We start from the raw sequence: 17,830 nt of genomic DNA, 5'->3' as shown, positions 1-17,830 counted from the left end.
AGTTAGGTTAAAATTCCCTTGCCATGATGAATTATGGTTTGCAGTGTTCTGTATTTGGTGAATTAAGCTATCTGAGGCTGGGGCAGAAGCTGATCTGGTTTTAGGAGTCCTAGAAATGAGAAATGAGCTGCCAAACAGAGAGGGACCTGGGGGTGCTGATTGACAGCTGCCTAAACATGAGCCAGCAGTGTGCCCAGGTGGCCAAGAGGGCCAATGGCATCCTGGCCTGCATTAGGAATAGTGTGGCCAGCAGGAGCAGGGAGGTCATTGTGCCCCTGGACTCTGCATTGGTTAGGCCACACCTTGAGTCCTGTGTCCAGTTCTGGGCCCCTCAGTTTAAGAAGGACATTGAGAGACTTGAAGGTGTCCAGAGAAGGGCAACAAGGCTGGGGAGAGGCCTTGAGCACAGCCCTGTGAGGAGAGGCTGAGGGAGCTGGGGTTGTTTAGCCTGGAGAAGAGGAGGCTCAGGGGTGACCTCATTGCCCTCTACAACTACCTGAAAGGTGGTTGTAGACAGGTGGGGGTTGGTCTCTTCTCCCAGGCAACCAGCACCAGAACAAGGGGACACAGTCTCAAGCTGTGCCAGGGGAGGTTTAGACTCGAAGTGAGGAGAAAGTTCTTCACTGAGCGAGTCGTTCGCCATTGGGATGTGCTGCCCAGGGAGGTGGTGGAGTCACCATCCCTGGAGGTGTTCAAGGGGAGATTGGACGTGGCACTTGGTGCCATGGTCTAGTTGTGAGGTCTGTTGGGACAGGTTGGACTTGATGATCCTTGGGGTCTCTTCCAACCTTAGTTATACTGTGAGACTGTGATACTGTGAGTGGCCCCACTGGAAGGGACAAGGGACAGAGCTACCCTCCCCCTGCCAGTGGCACAGTGCCAGCTGGATTGTATGTTCTACACCATTTTGACATCATAGCCACTGCAGCACAGGGAGGGGCTGGCTGGGGCTGTGAACTGGATGCGGTGCTGCCTCGGTACGTGAACGCCCAGCGGGGGGGCGATGACCTGCGACGTGCATTTGTGTAGCCTCGGACCGCGGCTGGGAGCGGTCGGCTGCGCCTCTGTGACCGTTTGAGGCTGTGCCTTTAAGGAAGGGGCACACTGGCTAAATGTCTATAAAATATTTTGGTATTCTAAACGAATTTCATTGGCCAAGTTAAGGTGGGAGGTGAGATTGTTAGTCCCAGTGCAGCTGGAACTTTCTCTCAGTTTCTCTTCCTTCACTGTTCCTTTCGGCTGGATCTGCTTCTGGGCTTCTGGCCAACTAAGATAAGAACTAACTCCTCTGCCAGGCCTCTCTTTCCTTCCTGCCCTGTTAACCGTCCTTATCTCTTTTCTACCTCTTTTGGGGGAGAAGGGAGGTAGGGGGGTGAAGGGGGCACAGGGGGAAGCCCCCTCTGTGGGGGGTCTGGTTTCTGGTTGAGTTCATTGGCTGTATGTTCCTGTATATATTGTAAATCCCTGTGTTTGTTGTGTTACACAGAATCTGTTTCCTTGTACAATACACTCTCATTGCTCCGACTGAGTTTTAGCCGCGGTTTCTTTCTCAGTGGAGGGGAGGGAAAGCAGAGCCTTTCCTCTCAAAACACCACAGGAAGGGACATTCTGGCTGAATATTTTTGTGAATATTGCCATTCTAAACGAATTTCATTGGTTAGTATGTGGGAGTGAGATCTTAAGACCCGGAGCGGCTGGAACTTTCGTTCAGTTTCGCTTCCTTTCGCCTCCCTTCTAGCTGACCGCTTCTGGGCTTCTGGCCAAATAACAGATCACAGTCTCACAGTATAACTAAGGTTGGAAGAGACCCCAAGGATCATCAAGTCCAACCTGTCCCAACAGACCTCACAACTAGACCATGGCACCAAGTGCCACGTCCAATCTCCCCTTGAACACCTCCAGGGACGGTGACTCCACCACCTCCCTGGGCAGCCCATTCCCATGACGAACGACTTGCTCAGTGAAGAGCTTTCTCCTCACTTCGAGTCTAAACCTCCCCTGGCACAGCTTGAGACTGTGTCCCCTTGTTCTGGTGCTGGTTGCCTGGGAGAAGAGACCAACCCCCTCTTGTCTACAACCACCTTTCAGGTAGTTGTAGAGGGCAATGAGGTCACCTCTGATCCTTCTCTTCTCCAGGCTAAGCAACCCCAGCTCCCTCAGCCTCTCCTCACAGGGCTGTGCTCAAGGCCTCTCCCCAGCCTTGTTGCCCTTCTCTGGACACATTCAAGTGTCTCGATGTCCTTCTTAAACTGAGGGGCCCAGAACTGGACACAGGACTCAAGGTGTGGCCTAACCAATGCAGAGTCCAGGGGCACAATGACCTCCCTGCTCCTGCTGGCCACACTATTCCTAATACAGGCCAGGATGCCCTTGGCCTTCTTGGCCACCTGGGCACACTTCTGGCTCATGTTTAGGCGGCTGTCAATCAGCACCCCCAGGTCCTTCTCTGTTTGGCAGCTCTCAGCCACTCTGACCCCAGCCTGTAGCTCTGCATGGGGTTGTTGTGGCCAAAGTGCAGCCCCTGGCACTTGGACTTGTTGAATGCCATCCTGTTGGACTCTGCCCATCTGTCCAGTCGGTCGAGGTCCCTCTGCAGAGCCTTTCTAGCCTCTAACTGACCAACATCTGTTCCCAACTTGGTGTCATCTGCAAACTTGCAACCCCCTCATCCAGATCATCAATGAAGATGTTAAAGAGCTTGGGGCCCAGCACTGATCCCTGGTGGACGCCACTGGTACCTGGCTGCCAGCTGGCTGTGGCACCATTCACCACCACTCTCTGGGCTCAGCCTCCAGCCAGTTCCTAACCCAGCTCAGAGAGCTGCTGTCCAAGCCACGAGCTGACAGCTTAGCCAGCAGTTTGCTGTGGGGGATGGTGTCAAAGGCCTTGATGAAGTCCAGGCAGACCACATCCACAGCCTCCCCACATCCACCAGGCAGTCACCTGATCATAGAAGGAGATCAGGTTGGAGAGGCAGGACCTGCCCTTTCTACATCCATGTTGGCTGGGCCTGAGCCCTTGGCCATCCTTCAGGTGCAGTTATTGCCTCCAGGATAATCTGCTCCATCAATTTCCCTGGCACTGAGGTCAGGCTTCCAGGCCTGGAGTTTCCAGGTTCCTCCATCCGTCCCTTCTTGTGGATGGGCACCACATTGGCCAGTTTCAGTCAGCTGGGACCTCTCCAGTGAGCCAGGACTGGAGGAAAATGATGGAGAGCAGCTTGGCAATGATGGAGAGCGGCTTGGCTTGGCTACTAATCCTCCTGCTGTGCCTTGTTAACACCCCTTTTTCTCTTTCTACTCCTCTTTGGGGAAGAAGGGGGGTAGGGAGGTGAAGGAGGCACAGGGGAAAGCCCCCTCTGTTCCTTTGCTGTATATTCCTGTATTTATTGTAAATTCTGTATATTTGTGTACATCAATTCCCTGCGATCCTTGCTTTGTATATACAGCATTTTCCCTTCACTCTACCGGCTGAGTTTGGCTGTGGCTATTTCTTCTTCGTGGGGGAGGGGAAGCTGGGCCTTTCCTTTCAACCCACCACATTCCTTTTTTGGAGCCCAACGTGGGGCTCGAACCCACGACCCTGAGATTAAGAGTCTCATGCTCTATGGACTGAGCTATGGCTGTCCCCCCCACCATGAGTGTTGAGGTCATGGGTTCGAATCCTGCAGTGGTCAGCAGAGCCAGGGGTGTGCCTCCTCTTTTGTCCACCCCTTCTAAACAATTTCATTGGCCGTTCGCACTGTCCATCCAATCTGGAACAACATTTAGAGTTCGTGAGTCAAGTTCATAGTCCGTTCCAGCTACACTCAGATGTAGATGATTCAGAAGTCCAAGAAAGTCAGCAAATAAGAACATGGAAAAGAGTTTGTCTCTCTGCAGACGAAGCGAAGAAAGGGAAGCAGGGATCAAGGACTCTCAGGTGACTCAGGGCTCTCAGGGCTCTCAGGGTTCCTGCACCGTGGATTCCTCAGGGATTCTTCCTTTGGACACGATGTAGCTGTACAACAGTCTGGAATTAAACTCTCTCAGCTAAAGTTAAATCTCTTTGTGGAACACACTGAATTTCACCATTCTCCTGCATCACCCAATAAGTGTGACCCGGACCTTCAGCTGAACCCACCCCTCGGACAGGTTTAGCCTCTCCTGAGGGCGAAAATACCCAAACAGTTCTACCTAACAGGTTCTTTTCTCTAACCACAGGAACTCTATCACCTTCTACTTTCTGTAGCAGGTCTGCAGTCAATCTGCCAAGCTTCACCATACCTGTACTTGGACCATCTGTCACCATACCAATGGGCTCGTGACAGCCTCCCTGCAGGGATGGCAAGAAGCGGTCGTGGAGCCTGATTGCTCCGACCGGCTTGCCCCGGGGGGGGAAAAAGCCGCTGAGTAACTGTAAATGCGAATAAAGGCTCGGTGAGAAGTTGTGAGGTTCTTCTGGTGACCAGGATGTCCCAACGAGTCCACGAAGAATTCACACTGCAGGAGAAGGACTCTGTGTCGCTGGGAGGCTCCACCGGCTGAGGAAGAACTGGAATGGACTAATACTTGAGCCTGAAGGAGAGACTGTGTGGAAGGACGCCCAGAGGAAGACACGGACTCTCGCTAGGCATGTCATCAGAAGAGTTCCACTTGATGATATGTTTTGGGTGCAGGGATTATGGTATGGAGTAAGGGGTGGCGTGTGGTGGTTTAGGCTGGGTGCCGGCCCCTGGTGCCACCACACAGGCCACACCTGGGATGTCCCAAGGGGGGGCCCAGCCCAGTGGGTGGTCACAGCAAGCCAGGGTATTTCACCCACGATCCTCTGCTCCCCTGTAAAACGTCCATGCGGGGTCTTCACTTCCTCTTTCGCCCCCCGCTGCTGCCTAATGGCTGCCTCCCCTGGGCCTGCCCAGGCCCAAGGCTGGGCTGGGGGGGGGAGAAAGAGCCCTGGAGGGTTTAGGTGTACCCCCAGGTGGGGATGGGACGTTCTTAGGTATGTTCTGGGATCTCTCTCTCTTTTGTCACGGTGCTTGTGGTTCTCTGTAAAACCTTCATTGGTTTTTCTTTGTTTTCCCATTTAAACTTTCCCCCTCACTTTTGCAACCCCTTTGAGTCGTTATTTCTGCCTGTGGTGGGGAGGGGGTCTGCCCCGACCCATTACAGGGACTTGAAGTATATTCTGTAGCTTATATTGCTGTTCCAGGTTTTTGTGGTGTCCTCCCCAGCTTCTGCACAGGGATGCTGCCCTGTTGTTTGTGCTGTTCAGCAGTGGTTCCAGCCCTGTTGTTTCCCTTGCTGCTGCAGACACTGGCGTTTCTTTGCTGTTTTCTGTTGTGTAATCTGATACCCAGCAACAGAGCAGCGAATTGTCCTTGTCTCAACTCATGTTTCCACCTCCTGGGTTGTGTTTTAATCCCATCTGTGTTGGGGTGAAGAGAGGGCTTGTGTTAACCTGGGACAGTCTGTATTTGGTGTCCCCACCTGTGGCCCAAGCCCCACTGTCAGGCTGAGACAATGAGAGGATTCAATTCTGCTACAGCAAATCTCTTCACTCTATATTTGCTTTAGTGTATTTCACTTCATGTTAAGGCATTGACTTTTCTGGTTCCATTTCCTTTTCTGGTTAACCTACACAAGCTCTTATTCATTTTATGGATTTGTGTTCCCTGTGGTGCCCTCTGTGGTGCTGTTTGTCACCTTAGGGAAATGGCTTCAGGCTGTGGTGGTACTGTGCTGTTCAATGGCATGTCTGCTGTTATCACAGAATCATGGCGTCAAGAAGGTTGGCCAGCAGGAGCAGGGAAGTCATTCTGCCCTGTGCTCAGCGCTGGTTAGGCCACACCTTGAGTCCTGTGTCCAGTTCTGGGCCCCTCAGTTTAAGAAGGACATTGAGAGACTTGAAGGTGTCCAGAGAAGGGCAATGAGGCTGGGGAGAGGCCTTGAGCACAGCCCTGTGAGGAGAGGCTGAGGGAGCTGGGGTTGCTTAGCCTGGAGAAGAGGAGGCTCAGGGGAGACCTCCTTGCTCTCTACAACTCCCTGAAGGGAGGTTGTAGCCAGGAGGGGGTTGGTCTCTTCTCCCAGGCACACAGCACCAGAACAAGAGGACACAGTCTCAAGCTGTGCCAGGGGAAGTTTAGGCTGGAGGTGAGGAGAAAGTTCTTCCCAGAAAGAGAGATTGGCCATTGGGATGTGCTGCCCAGGGAGGTGGTGGAGTCACCATCCCTGGAGGTGTTCAAGAGGGGATTGGATGTGGCACTTGGTGCCATGGTTTAGTCATGAGGTCTGTGGTGACAGGTTGGACTCAGTGATCTCTGAGGTCTTTTCTGACCTTATTCTATGATTCTAAGGGTGGAAAAGACCTCAGAGATCATCAAGTCTAGCCTGTCACCCAACACCTCAGGACTAACTAAACCATGGCTCCAAGTTATGATTGGATTATCTCACTGGTGGTTCTCTTAAGCTGGTTTCTGTGTGCAGTGTTGTAATTTCTCACCCAGCTGACAAGTGGACCAGAAGAGAGCACTTGCTCACCATCTGAGAGCTTTCAATGTCCTTGGCACACCGACGTCAAACTACTCTTGTTGTCTTGTCTCTTAAACCTGTGCCTGGTCCTGACCACAGTAACAGAAATCTTTCCCCAGAACACCATTTGGAGGCCTGTCCTGGAGCTGGGTGATTCTGAGTGGCAGGGCATGCAGCAGTGTGGGCAATGCCTGTGACCCTGGTCAGCTCTGGTGCGTCAGAATTCCACCCCTGACATGCTGGTAAAATGTTTGGGAAAATGATGTTGTCAGTCTGGAAGTTCCCAAGAGATACAAATCCCTGTGATGTGCTTGAGCCTGGCCTGTGCCTCTCGAGCCCTTCTCAGTGCTGGGCAGCATGTGGAGGAAAAGGAAGAGGAGGTCTCTGGGCCCACAAACAGGCCAGCAGGCATGGCAGCTGCACTGGAGAGCCAGCCTGTGCCAGTAACAGTCACCCCTGTACAGGCAAGGAAGTACAGAAGGAAACCAGCTTGTCCTGCAAAGGATGAGGATGAAACAGGGCCACCAGGGAACAAGAGGAAGAGCCAGAGGTGATCACTTGATCTTTATCCCTGAGCGAGCTTCCAGACATACCAAAGGACTCTGGCACTGCCCAGGCAAGCCCATCATCACCTGGCTGCTCCAGTGCTGGGACCGTGGGGCCAGGAGTTTGGAACGAAAAGGCAGGGAAACCAAACCCTTGGGATCCATGTCTAGGGCAAGGGACACTGGCATCAGAAAAATGGTACAAACCCTCAGTCTCTGCAGACAGCTTCCAGCAGGGGTGAAGGATAGGCACATCTTCAAGGAAGGTAGGATGGGTCACCTGGGAAGATGGATCACCATGGAGGAAAGCATCCAGTACTTGGGGTACTAGCTATGGTGGTGGAAGTGCTGGAAGTGCTCTATAATGACATAAATGACAATCCTCAGCCAGATGAGGTCATGAGCTACGTGGAGAGTGTCTGCAAAGTACACAACCCTCATAGGCCAGCTCCTGGGCAAGGACATCCTGGGCCATAAAAGATGTCCAAGGACAAACAGTGGATGACATGACTAGCGTGCTCCAGCAATGAGAGGGAAGTCTGGTTTCTCATGTTCAGGCCTCTGTGTGTGGCCTGCACTTTGGCCACAGCAACCCCATGCAGAGCTACAGGCTGGGGTCAAAGTGGCTGAGAGCTGCCAAACAGAGAGGGACCTGGGGGTGCTGACTGACAGCTGCCTAAACATGAGCCAGCAGTGTGCCCAGGTGGCCAAGAGGGCCAATGGCATCCTGGCCTGTATTAGGAATAGTGTGGCCAGCAGGAGCAGGGAGGTCATTGTGCCCTGTGCTCAGCACTGGTTAGGCCACACCTTGAGTCCTGTGTCCAGTTCTGGGCCCCTCAGTTTAAAAAGGACATTGAGACACTTGAAGGTGTCCAGAGAAGGGCAACAAGGCTGGGGAGAGGCCTTGAGCACAGCCCTGTGAGGAGAGGCTGAGGGAGCTGGGGTTGCTTAGCCTGGAGAAGAGGAGGCTCAGGGGAGACCTTCTTGCCCTCTACAACTACCTGAAGGGAGGTTGTAGCCAGGTGGATGTTGGTCTCTTCTCCCAGGCAACCAGCACTAGAACAAGAGGACACAATCTCAAGCTGTGCCAGGGGAAGTTTAGGCTGGAGGTGAGGAGAAAGTTCTTCCCAGAGAGAGTCGTTGGCCATTGGAATGTGCTGCCCAGGGAGGTGGTGGAGTCACCGTCCCTGGAGGTGTTCAAGAGGGGATTGGATGTGGCACTTGGAGCCATGGTTTAGTCATGAGGTCTGTGGTGACAGGTTGGACTTGATGATCTTTGAGGTCTCTCCCAACCTTGGTGATACTGTGATACTGTGTTTCAGCTGTGGAGGAACTGTCATGAAGAGTGGACTGAATCCAAGAGAACGTGTCCTACTCCCCACCTGTGCAGTCTGCTGTCTCAGCTGTTAGAAGCAGGCATCTCCCAGTCCGAGAGGGAGCCTCTGGAAAGTACACACCACGGCATAGCCTCTGGTTTTACTCATGTGACCAGAGGAAGGACATGGAACAGAGGGGTGGAAAGTCCACTTCAATCCTAGCTGCACAAGTCTGTGAATCGCAGGGAGAGTCATCTCAGAAGGATGCTGCCCTGGTTTCCAGTAGAGTACCTCCCAAGAGCAGATGGACTGGTACTGCCTCTGATCCTCTTGAAGCGACTTCCAGAGCACTCTCACAGTATGCAAGTGACTCTGATCAGGATGAGAGGGTTCTGCCCCTAACCAGGTAGAGGAGACAGACAGTCAGGTGTATTGGACTGTCTGGATCAGGTGGCCTGGTACATCAAAGCCACTAGAGCATAAAGCTTTAGTAGGTCCAGGTGCACAGTGCACGTTGCTGCTATCAAGGGGTGGAACCTCTCTGTGTCTCTGGTGTGAGAGGTGGAGCCCAGCAGCTGAGTGTGTTAGAAGCTGGGATGAGCCTCACTGGGAACCAATGACACAAACAACTCACTGTGAGTGGCCCAGGGGCCACATACATCCTTGGTACAGCTATTTGAGGAGAGGATATGTCAAGGATCCAAAAGGATACCGGTGGGCATTTGGCATAGCCACCTTAGGGCCAGAGGAGCAACCAGCTGAGTGCTTCGGCTGGCCTCTCAGAAGACCCTTTTGTGGTGGGGCTGCTAAGCATTAAAGGTTAGCAAGTGCCAATTGCTACTACAACAGTGCACTGGCACCAGTACTGCACCACTTGGGATTCCCTGGCCCCTATTTATAAACTAGTGTGACAAGTGGAGAGATGAGAGGAGATCAGTAAAGCTCATTCATCCTTCAACAGCCCTCTGTGCCTGGTGCAGCAATCCAGTGGTGAATGGAGGCTGAGAGAGTTTATAGCAGCAATGAGCGCTGCTGTGCCAGACATGCTGGAGCTCCAGTACCAGCTGGAGACAAAGGCAGCCAAGTGGTATTTCACAGCTGACATTGCTAATGTGTTCTTCTTCATTCTCACTGGAATGCACAGCAGTTTGCTTTTACCTGGAGAGGTGTCCAGTGCACCTGGACTTGAGTTCCCCAGGGTGGAAGCACTGCACTGCCATTTGCCATGTGCTGATCCAGACTGCTGGAACAGGGTGGAGCTCTGAACACTTGCAGTGCATTGATGACAGCATCATGGGGGTGACACAGCAGAAGTTGTTGATGAGAAAGGGAAGAAAATGCTTCAGCTTTTTCTGAAGGCTGCTTTACTGTGGAGTAAGGTCAAGGCACCTGCACGTGAGATGCAGTTTCTAGGGCCAGGCTGGCGAGACGAGCATTGCCAGACTCCAGGGGATGTTGTGAACAAGACTGCAGCTCTGGCTTCAGCCAGCAATAAGAAGGAAACCCAGGCTTCCTGGGGGTGTGGGTCTCTGGAGGATGCATATCCCAGACTACAGGCTACTTGGGAGCCCTCTCTACCAAGTCATTCAGAAGAAGAACAGTTTTCAATGGGGCTCTGAGCAGCAGCAGGCCTTGGAACAAATCAAGCAGGAAATTGTCCATGCAGTAGCCCTTGGGCCAGTTCAGACAGGACAAGAGATTACAAATGTGCTCTACACTGCAGCCAGGAAGAATGGTCTCACATGCAGCCTTTGGCAGAAAAGATCCAGGGAGACATAAGGGTGGCCCCCAGGATTCTGGAGTGGAAGCTAGGAAGGAGCTGAGGCCAACTGCACCCCAACCAAAAAAGAGATCCTGGCAGCATATGAAGGAGTCTGAGCTGCCTCCGAGGTGATTGGTACTGAAATGCAGCTCCTCCTGGCAGCCCAAGTGCCAGTGCTGGGCTGGATGTTCAAGGGAAGAGTCTCCTCTACCCATCATGTAGCTGATGCCACAGGGAGCAAGTGGATCACACTGGTAACACAGTGGGCTCAAACAGGGAGCTTCTCCACCTGGCAATCCTAGCAGTCATCACAAACTGGCCAGAAGGCAGAGACTTTGTGATGTCAGCAGAGGAAATGGAGGGGACACATGCTGAGGAGGCTCCCCCACACAACCAACTGCCAGACAATGACAAGCAGTGTGCCCTGCTCACTGGCTGTGGGGAAGCACTGAAGGTGGACAGCCACTGTGTGGGGTCCCAGATGGGCTGCAGAAGCTGCTGAGGGGGAAGGTGAATTGAGTCAGTTTGCAGAAGTGAGAACCCTCCAACTGGCTTTGGATACTGCTGGGTGAGAAACATGGCCAATGCTCCCTGCACAGACTCCTGGAGGGTGGCAAATGCTCTGTGCAGGTGGCTACAGCAGTGGAAGGAAAACAACTGGCAGCACAGTTAAACCCAGCTGGGCAGCTGAACTGGGAGAAGATATTGCTGCCTGGGAAAAGAACTTGGTGGTCAAAGCCCATCATGTGGACACCCATGTACCCAAACCTGAGCCACTGGAGAACATCAACCCCCAGGCAGATCAAGCTGCTAAGATTAGAGTGGCTCAGCAGAACCTGGACTGGCAATGTAAGGGTGAAGGGTCTCTAGCTCAGAGGGTCCACAGTACCTCAGGCCATCAGGGAAGGGATGTGACCTACAGATGGGCTGGAGAGCAAGGGGTGGACTTAACCATGGGCACTACTGCACAGCTTATCCATGGACGTGAAACATGCTGGGGTCCAACAGGCCAAGTGGTAAAGCCTCTGTGGTGTGGGGGTGACAGCTGAGATAGAAATGGGGAAGCCTGGCAGATGGAGTACATCACACTGCCACAAACCTGCCAAGGTAACTGCTGTGTGCTTACAATGGTAGAAGCAGCCACTGAATGGCTGGGAACATACTCAGTGCCCTATGCCACTGCTCAGAGCACCACCCTGGGCCTTGAAAAACAAGTCCTGTGGTGACATGGCAGCCCAGAAAGAACTGGGGCAGATAATAGGACTCGTGTCCAAAACAGCTGCTAGACACTTGGGCCAAGGAGCATGGCACTGAGCAGGGGTATCACATCCCCTGCCATGCACCAGCTGCTGGGAAGGTCAAACCTTGCAACAGTCTACTAAAAACCATCCTGAAAGCAATGGGAGGGACCTTTAAAGCTGGGACTCACATCTAGCACAAGCCACGTGGCTGGTTAACACCAGAGGATCTACTAGTCAAGCTGGCCCTGCCCCATCCAAACTGCCATGTGCTCCAGAAGGTTCCTATGGCACACATGGAAGGGAAAAAGGTCTGGGTTACTCCTGCTACAGCTAAAGCCAAGCACACCTGTGGGACTGCTTTTGCCCAGGGACCTGGGTGCACCTGGTGGGTAAGAAGGGAGGATGAAGCAGCCTGTTGTGTGCCACAAGGTGATCTCCCTTTGGGTGAGCAGACAGTAGGTGCTGTCTGATGTTCATTGTGCCGTAGATGTGCCAGAGTAAGCGGTGCAGAATGCCTGTCGGTCGCAGCTGCCTGGCCCCACTACAAGGGCCAAGGGGATGGGGCTGCCTGGCCCCAGCAGGGGCAGGGTGCTGCACTGCTGGCTGGGTTGTGCATTCTGCACCACGCTCCCTGCATGACAGGAAGGGGCTGGCTCATGGCACTTGAAGTGTGTTCTATAGTTTGCAAGTTTCCTGTTGCAGTGCTGTGTGGTTTTCCCCTGGCTGCCAGGCAGGGCTGGGTCCCTTTCTGTCGGTTTTGGTTGCACCTTGGCCTTTCCCTGGCTGCTGCACGCGCTGCTTGCTTGCTCTTTTCTTGTGGGTAGTCTGACATCCCTGCAATGAAGCCATGAAGTTGTCCTTATCCCAGGCCCCCTGCCCCTTCTGCCTCTCATCTGTGTGGGGGAGGGGAGGGTTTGTGAGAGGGGGCTGCGTTAACCCAGGACACGCCCAGAGGGGCGGGCTGCTCGTTTCGTGATGCCCACGCCTCCATCCCGGGCCCGAAGCAGGCAGTGGGGACAGAGCCCCTGCGAGGGGCGCCGCTGAGGAAAGAATGCAGAGTGGCAGCAGGAGAGTTAAACCATAACCATTCACTTTTCCTTTTTATTAAGAAAGCATGCACAAAAATAAACTGGTGAAACCATGCCCTGCTCTCCCTGACCACTGACACACAGCACAGGGCGGCCTCTCCACGGCTCCCTCTCGGGGACAGGCTGCCATCCCTCCCCTCCCTGCAGAGCTCCACAACACCCACCCCATGCCTTCCAACACACTAACGAGGGGCAGAGGAACGAGGCTAATTTGCACACCGACCTGCATGTATTTACATACACAAATGAGGCGCAACTTAATATTCAAATGAGGCAAATATGCAAATGAGGAGCACTTGGATACGCAGAAGGAGACATCTCGGTTGGTTTTGTTCCTGGTGGTGTTTTCAGGCTTCTGCAGGGCCAGCTCTAACATCCTCTGTAAAGCACTAACTGGCACCTACCAGAGGCTGTCTCTCACCGGTGTCCCTGGTGTCACGTTCCACACAAGGCTGTCACTTGTGCTTCCGAGCTGTACCACTCCCATCCTGAGGCAGCAGAGAGAGCAGCTGACTCCGTGTTCAAGTTGTCTGGGATTCCTCCTTTCTCTTGGAAACACTCAGTGATGAACTTTCCCCCCTCCCCCCTCAAACACACGCTTAAAAAAGAAACAGAACAAACAAAAAACCCAACAAACCAAAACTGCCTGTCCCCTCCCCGCAGCACGTCCAGGCTGTCCTCTTCCCTGACCAAGGTCCGACTGCTGTACCCCTACAGCACAGGAACATGCCAGGCCAGCTCCCCACCTGGCAGCAGCCAGAGCAGATACTACTCCTGCCCTGCCCCGAGCCTGTCAAGTGGCCACGATGGTTTCAGGTCATCTCGGTTCCCTTCACTGGCAGAGAGGGAATAAGGGCTGGGGGGAGGATTTACAGAACACCAAGAGGGATCTCAAGAGGTTTGGCAGAATGGGCCCATACCAGAAAAAAGGGGAACACAGGACACAGCTTTGGGGATGGAGTCTCAACACTCTCTCTTGTTCCTGGCACCTTCTCTGCCTTCCTGATTTGCAAGTGCTGACAACCCTTATTCCTCAGGACTTACACCCGATTCCATCATCTCCCCAGCCACACTGCAAGGGGAGACCCATCCTCCTCCCTTTTATACTGACCTCTGTCTGTTTGGTTTAAAACAGTTGCCCCACTTTGTCCTCTCTCTTCTCATGTACCTCTTACAAAACCCTCTCGTGAGGGCCTCCCAGTTATTTGACCAGAACTCCTCTACTCCATCTCCCCTCTGAGCAGCAGCTTTCTCTCCCCACCATTAGCTTATTCCCCAAAGGGGAACCACTGACTGAGAACTTGCACCCAAGCCACAAGGCTCCTGGCTTTGGCCACTCTCCAACTGCAGGCAAGGACAGTCTCCAAAGAAATGCAAGGGGCTGGCAACTGAAAAAGTACTGATGGAAGGAAACTTCCCAATTTGCATGTGCAAGTAAGAGCCTCGTGACACATTCTGAAGAAGGGTCTGAAGAGGTGTGGGGTGACATGAAAAGCTCTGGGGACTGGCATTTGCTGAACCACGTGCCACCCCTGACTGCTGCTTCGTCTGACAGCTGTGGCTGTTTCACTTGGAGACTGCAAAAGGCAGTGCACAGAGCAGGGCAGAACTCCCTCACGCTCTCAGTCCTCACGGATGACACAGCACTCCTAAACTCAACTTTTCTGCTGAAATGTCCTCTCTGCTACCTTCTCCTTTCTCCAAACTAAGGGCTACCCTCCCAGCTCAGCTCTCCCTGCCTTAGGGATTACCCCTTCCTTTTGCACTTGGGAACTCTACTTTTCCTCCCGGTGCCAGAAAGTTCACAGAGCTAAGACGTGCTCCAGTGTCCCTTTAGCCCCCTGACCGTCACGACATTCATGAGACAACAAAAGTAGAGGCCGCCAGGGTTCACTAGGCTCTCTCACTCCGGTAGCCAACGTGGCAGGTTTGCTGGCCACCTTGAAGGGAAAGAGGGATTGTTAACCGGGAAACAACGGAGGCAGAGGAAGATGCGCTCGAGGACTCAGCCTTGCGAGGTCTTTTCAGGGCACCGAGGACCCATCTTTCTGCCCTCCACACGACATGAAAGAAGCCATTCTGATGCGCCCGAGGCCACCAGAGGAGGGGGAGGGCTGTGCTCAATTATTGGTAATAATAATAACAATAATAATAATAACCAAAAGAAAAAGAAGAAAAAAAAAACAGGAGGCAAGGAAGGATTATCTTCGGCAGCATCTTGCGGTGGCTTCTCTGGCGGAGATAAAGAATATAGATCTATACACAGGTGAGGCAGGGAGGCTGGGGAGGGTGGTGCTGGCACCGCTGGCCCCCTGTCCCCCTCCCCTCCCTCGTCCTTCACAAAGGACGGGCTATCGAGTCTGTAATTTGCTAGGTGATTAAGTCCCAGTCGAAATCATCAGGGATTTCCTCATTGGCACCTGGAGGAGGCCCTGGAGGCCGAGGAACCAGATGGTGAGCTGGGCCAAGAAAGAAGAGAAGGGAAAGAGAGCAGTTAGAACGAAGAGTCAGCTTTTCCACGGTGGGCAAAAGCAAGCATAAGAACCTTGGGCCTTCCCCCTTCCAACAGTCCCATAAGCAGCGATGCTATTGGCACGAGTTGCTCCATCACACAGCACCTACCGATGTCTCTAGGTGGTGTGCTGGGAAATTCTCCACAGCAGCATCTACAGAGCTTAACTTTCAGCCTTCTCAACTTCCCTTACAGCACAAAGGACCTCATCGATAGAAGCTGCTCATGTAAAGCTGCCTACAAGCAAGCAACTGGAGGTGAGGCTGAGCTAGATAAGCACTCATGTAAAGTGAAAGACATGAGGCCACTGAAATCCTAACCCCTGCCAGAGCAATGGCAGAGCCCCAAACAGAGGGGCCCTGGCAGTCCAGGCTTCCTCTCCGCTCTCAGTGCTCCACTTGACTGCATGAAGGACTTGAGAACTGGTTGTTAGTGCTCACAGTGCTGCTCCTTACCTGGGCGATTGTATCCTGGAGAGTCCTGGGTGGAAATCTGATACATAGGAGACGGCCCAGAGAAGAGATGGGGAGGCTGGGGCTGACCATAGGAATTGACTGCGAAAGGAGAGCAATAAAACAAAAACCTGTTCATGTTTCTGTGCAGCTGTCTTGGCTCTGACTTGAGCGGCAGCTCTGCCACAAAGGAACTCACTCAGACCCATGGGAGACTGAGGAGGTGTTCAGCTGTTGGGTTCTAACTGCAAGCTATAGCTTGTTCAGCAATCTTTCTCTTGGAACCAGCAGGAATTTCTCTAGTGTGAAAGAAAAACATTTTCATCCAGAAATACCACGAGCTGGCTCAACAGCATCCATTAAGTAAGTTCATGGCTAGAATATACACACCGTCACAGTTCTATCAAGACCCTGACAGCCTCTCTGCTCTCCTGAGAGCACATCCTCCTGCCATCCAATGGCTATTTCTCCAACACAGTTGCCAAGTGCTTTCTTCTGTACAGCTCCTGCCACCTGGAACAGCTCTCCTCTCTACCTTGCCATTCCTTTCTGCTGGTCACCTGCAAAACCCACCACCTCCCTCCTCCTTTACCTTTCAAATGCTTTTCTGACTGGAAAGGCTGCTGTCAGTGGTACTCACAAGTCTGTCTAGGCCACAGACATAGGACATCCTAATTCTTTACAGCCAAATGAACAGCTCTGAGAGCTGAGCCCTGGGTTGCTCAGTGCTGCACTGCCTGGCAAGGCTGCAAGTGGTTGAGGACATTACAGAGCTGGGCCTTAATGTATGTGTCCTTTTAGTCTCCCTCCTGCTTACCTTGATTCATGGGTTGCTCCTGTTTGCCACTGTTCAGGGCACAAGAATCAGAGATTCGAGGGGGCTGTTGTGGGCCAACCAGATGAGGGAGCTGCCCAGTCTGGGTAAGGAATTGGTTAAGGGAGTCGCAGAGGTTGGCAATGTGGTGTTGATCCAGCGTCCAGTTCTTCCGCTCAGCCTGGCGCAGACTCTCCATCAGCTCTGCAGGGGACAGATGATGGTGTCAGAGACAGCACTGCACTGTGGCCTTCCCTGCTGAGACTTTCACTCTTCCATCCCTAAATGCCACCTGCTCCCTGAAAACCCAACTTCACCGCTTCAAACCTGTCACCAAACTCTTGCAGAGCTCTCTGTCTAGGGTACTGTCTCACTGATGCAGATGGGGGAGGGAGGAGTAGGAGGGGAGAAATAAATCCATTACCTTCCTGACATACTCTTATGAATTATTCCCCCTGCCCCAAATTCCTCAAGTGCTTCAGGGTCTCTACCAGACCCCATGAAGCACAACACCTCATTTTACCAATAGAAGAGTTGAGTCACTGAGAAACCCAAGGACTCGACAGGGTTACATTGAGAAAACATCCAGGCAAAGCCCTCTAGGCTGCAGCCCTGGTCACTGAGCCACTAGGCCAACACTGACCTGAGAACTGGGAGTGCTCAATGCTAGACCAGTTCAGCCGGTTTACCATCTTGAAGCTTTCCTTCAGGGAGTCAATGTTGGAGCACCAATCAGGGGGGAAAGCTGGAAGGAAATGGGGACAAGATTATTCTGATAGAGGCTCCCCCTTTCCCTCCACCCCTTCATGTAAAATTGTTGTCCCCTCTGAACCAAGGAGCCTGATGCTACAGCAGCCAGACATTCTGTCTCCCTTGGAAGACCAGGAACAGTGCCTCCTTTTCCATTTGGACCCTGACTTCATCCTGCAGCTCTAGACAAAGTCCCAAGTCCACTGTCAACATGTCCTTCTTTCCTTCATTAAGGAGGCACTTTTCCTCTCAGATCTCAAATCCTAACTGGCTTTCACCCTTTCCCCATGCACCATTATACAGACTCAGAGAAGCATTAAGGTTGGAAAGGACCTCTAAGATCACCAAGTCCAACCATCAAACCAACACAGCCCTGCACACTAAACCCACAGTGTCATGTCTACTCCTTTTCTGAACACCTCCAGGGAGGGTGACTCCACCACCTTCCTGAGCAGCCTGATCCAATGCTTCATATCTCTTTCAGTAAAGATAGTTTTCCTAATTTCCAACCTAACCCTTCCCTGGTGCAACTTGAGGCCATTTCCTCTCATCCTGTCATGAGTTACCTGGGGCAACAGACCAACACCCACCTCACTACCACCTCCTGGCAGGGAGTTGTGGAGGGCAAGAAGCATTTCCTACAGCCTCCCTTCCTTCAGACTAAACAACCCCAGCTCCCTTGGCTGCTCCTCACAAGGCCTGTTCTCCAGACCCTTCAGCAGCTTCCTTGCCCTTCTCTGGACACACTTCAGCACCTCAATGTCTTTCCTGCAGTGAGAGCCCCAGAACTCAACCAAACGTACTCAAGACGTGGCTGAGTCCAGGGGAACAATCCCTTCCC

At 52.8% G+C, this 17,830-nt stretch overlaps 1 protein-coding gene across 1 annotated transcript in view; it reads right to left on the bottom strand.

The window, feature by feature from the left end:
* Positions 1–13,075: 13,075 nt before the first annotated feature.
* FOXJ2 (forkhead box J2) overlaps positions 13,076–17,830 on the bottom strand; it is a 42,104-nt gene continuing 37,349 nt past the window's right edge. Inside the window, exons 8-11 of the mRNA XM_009896663.2 lie at positions 16,883–16,984; positions 16,243–16,443; positions 15,429–15,527; positions 13,076–14,920 (exon numbers count right to left, since the gene is read on the bottom strand). Of these exons, the coding sequence (XP_009894965.1) occupies positions 14,832–14,920; positions 15,429–15,527; positions 16,243–16,443; positions 16,883–16,984 (491 nt within the window). The 3' untranslated portion in view covers positions 13,076–14,831. The remainder of the gene's footprint in view (positions 14,921–15,428; positions 15,528–16,242; positions 16,444–16,882; positions 16,985–17,830) is intronic.

Source organism: Dryobates pubescens, chromosome 8 (assembly GCF_014839835.1).
Source record: "Dryobates pubescens isolate bDryPub1 chromosome 8, bDryPub1.pri, whole genome shotgun sequence".
Classification (NCBI taxonomy): domain Eukaryota; kingdom Metazoa; phylum Chordata; class Aves; order Piciformes; family Picidae; genus Dryobates; species Dryobates pubescens.
The sequence above is the reverse complement of the archived record's forward strand: the minus strand, read 5'-3'. Positions and strand labels throughout refer to the sequence as shown.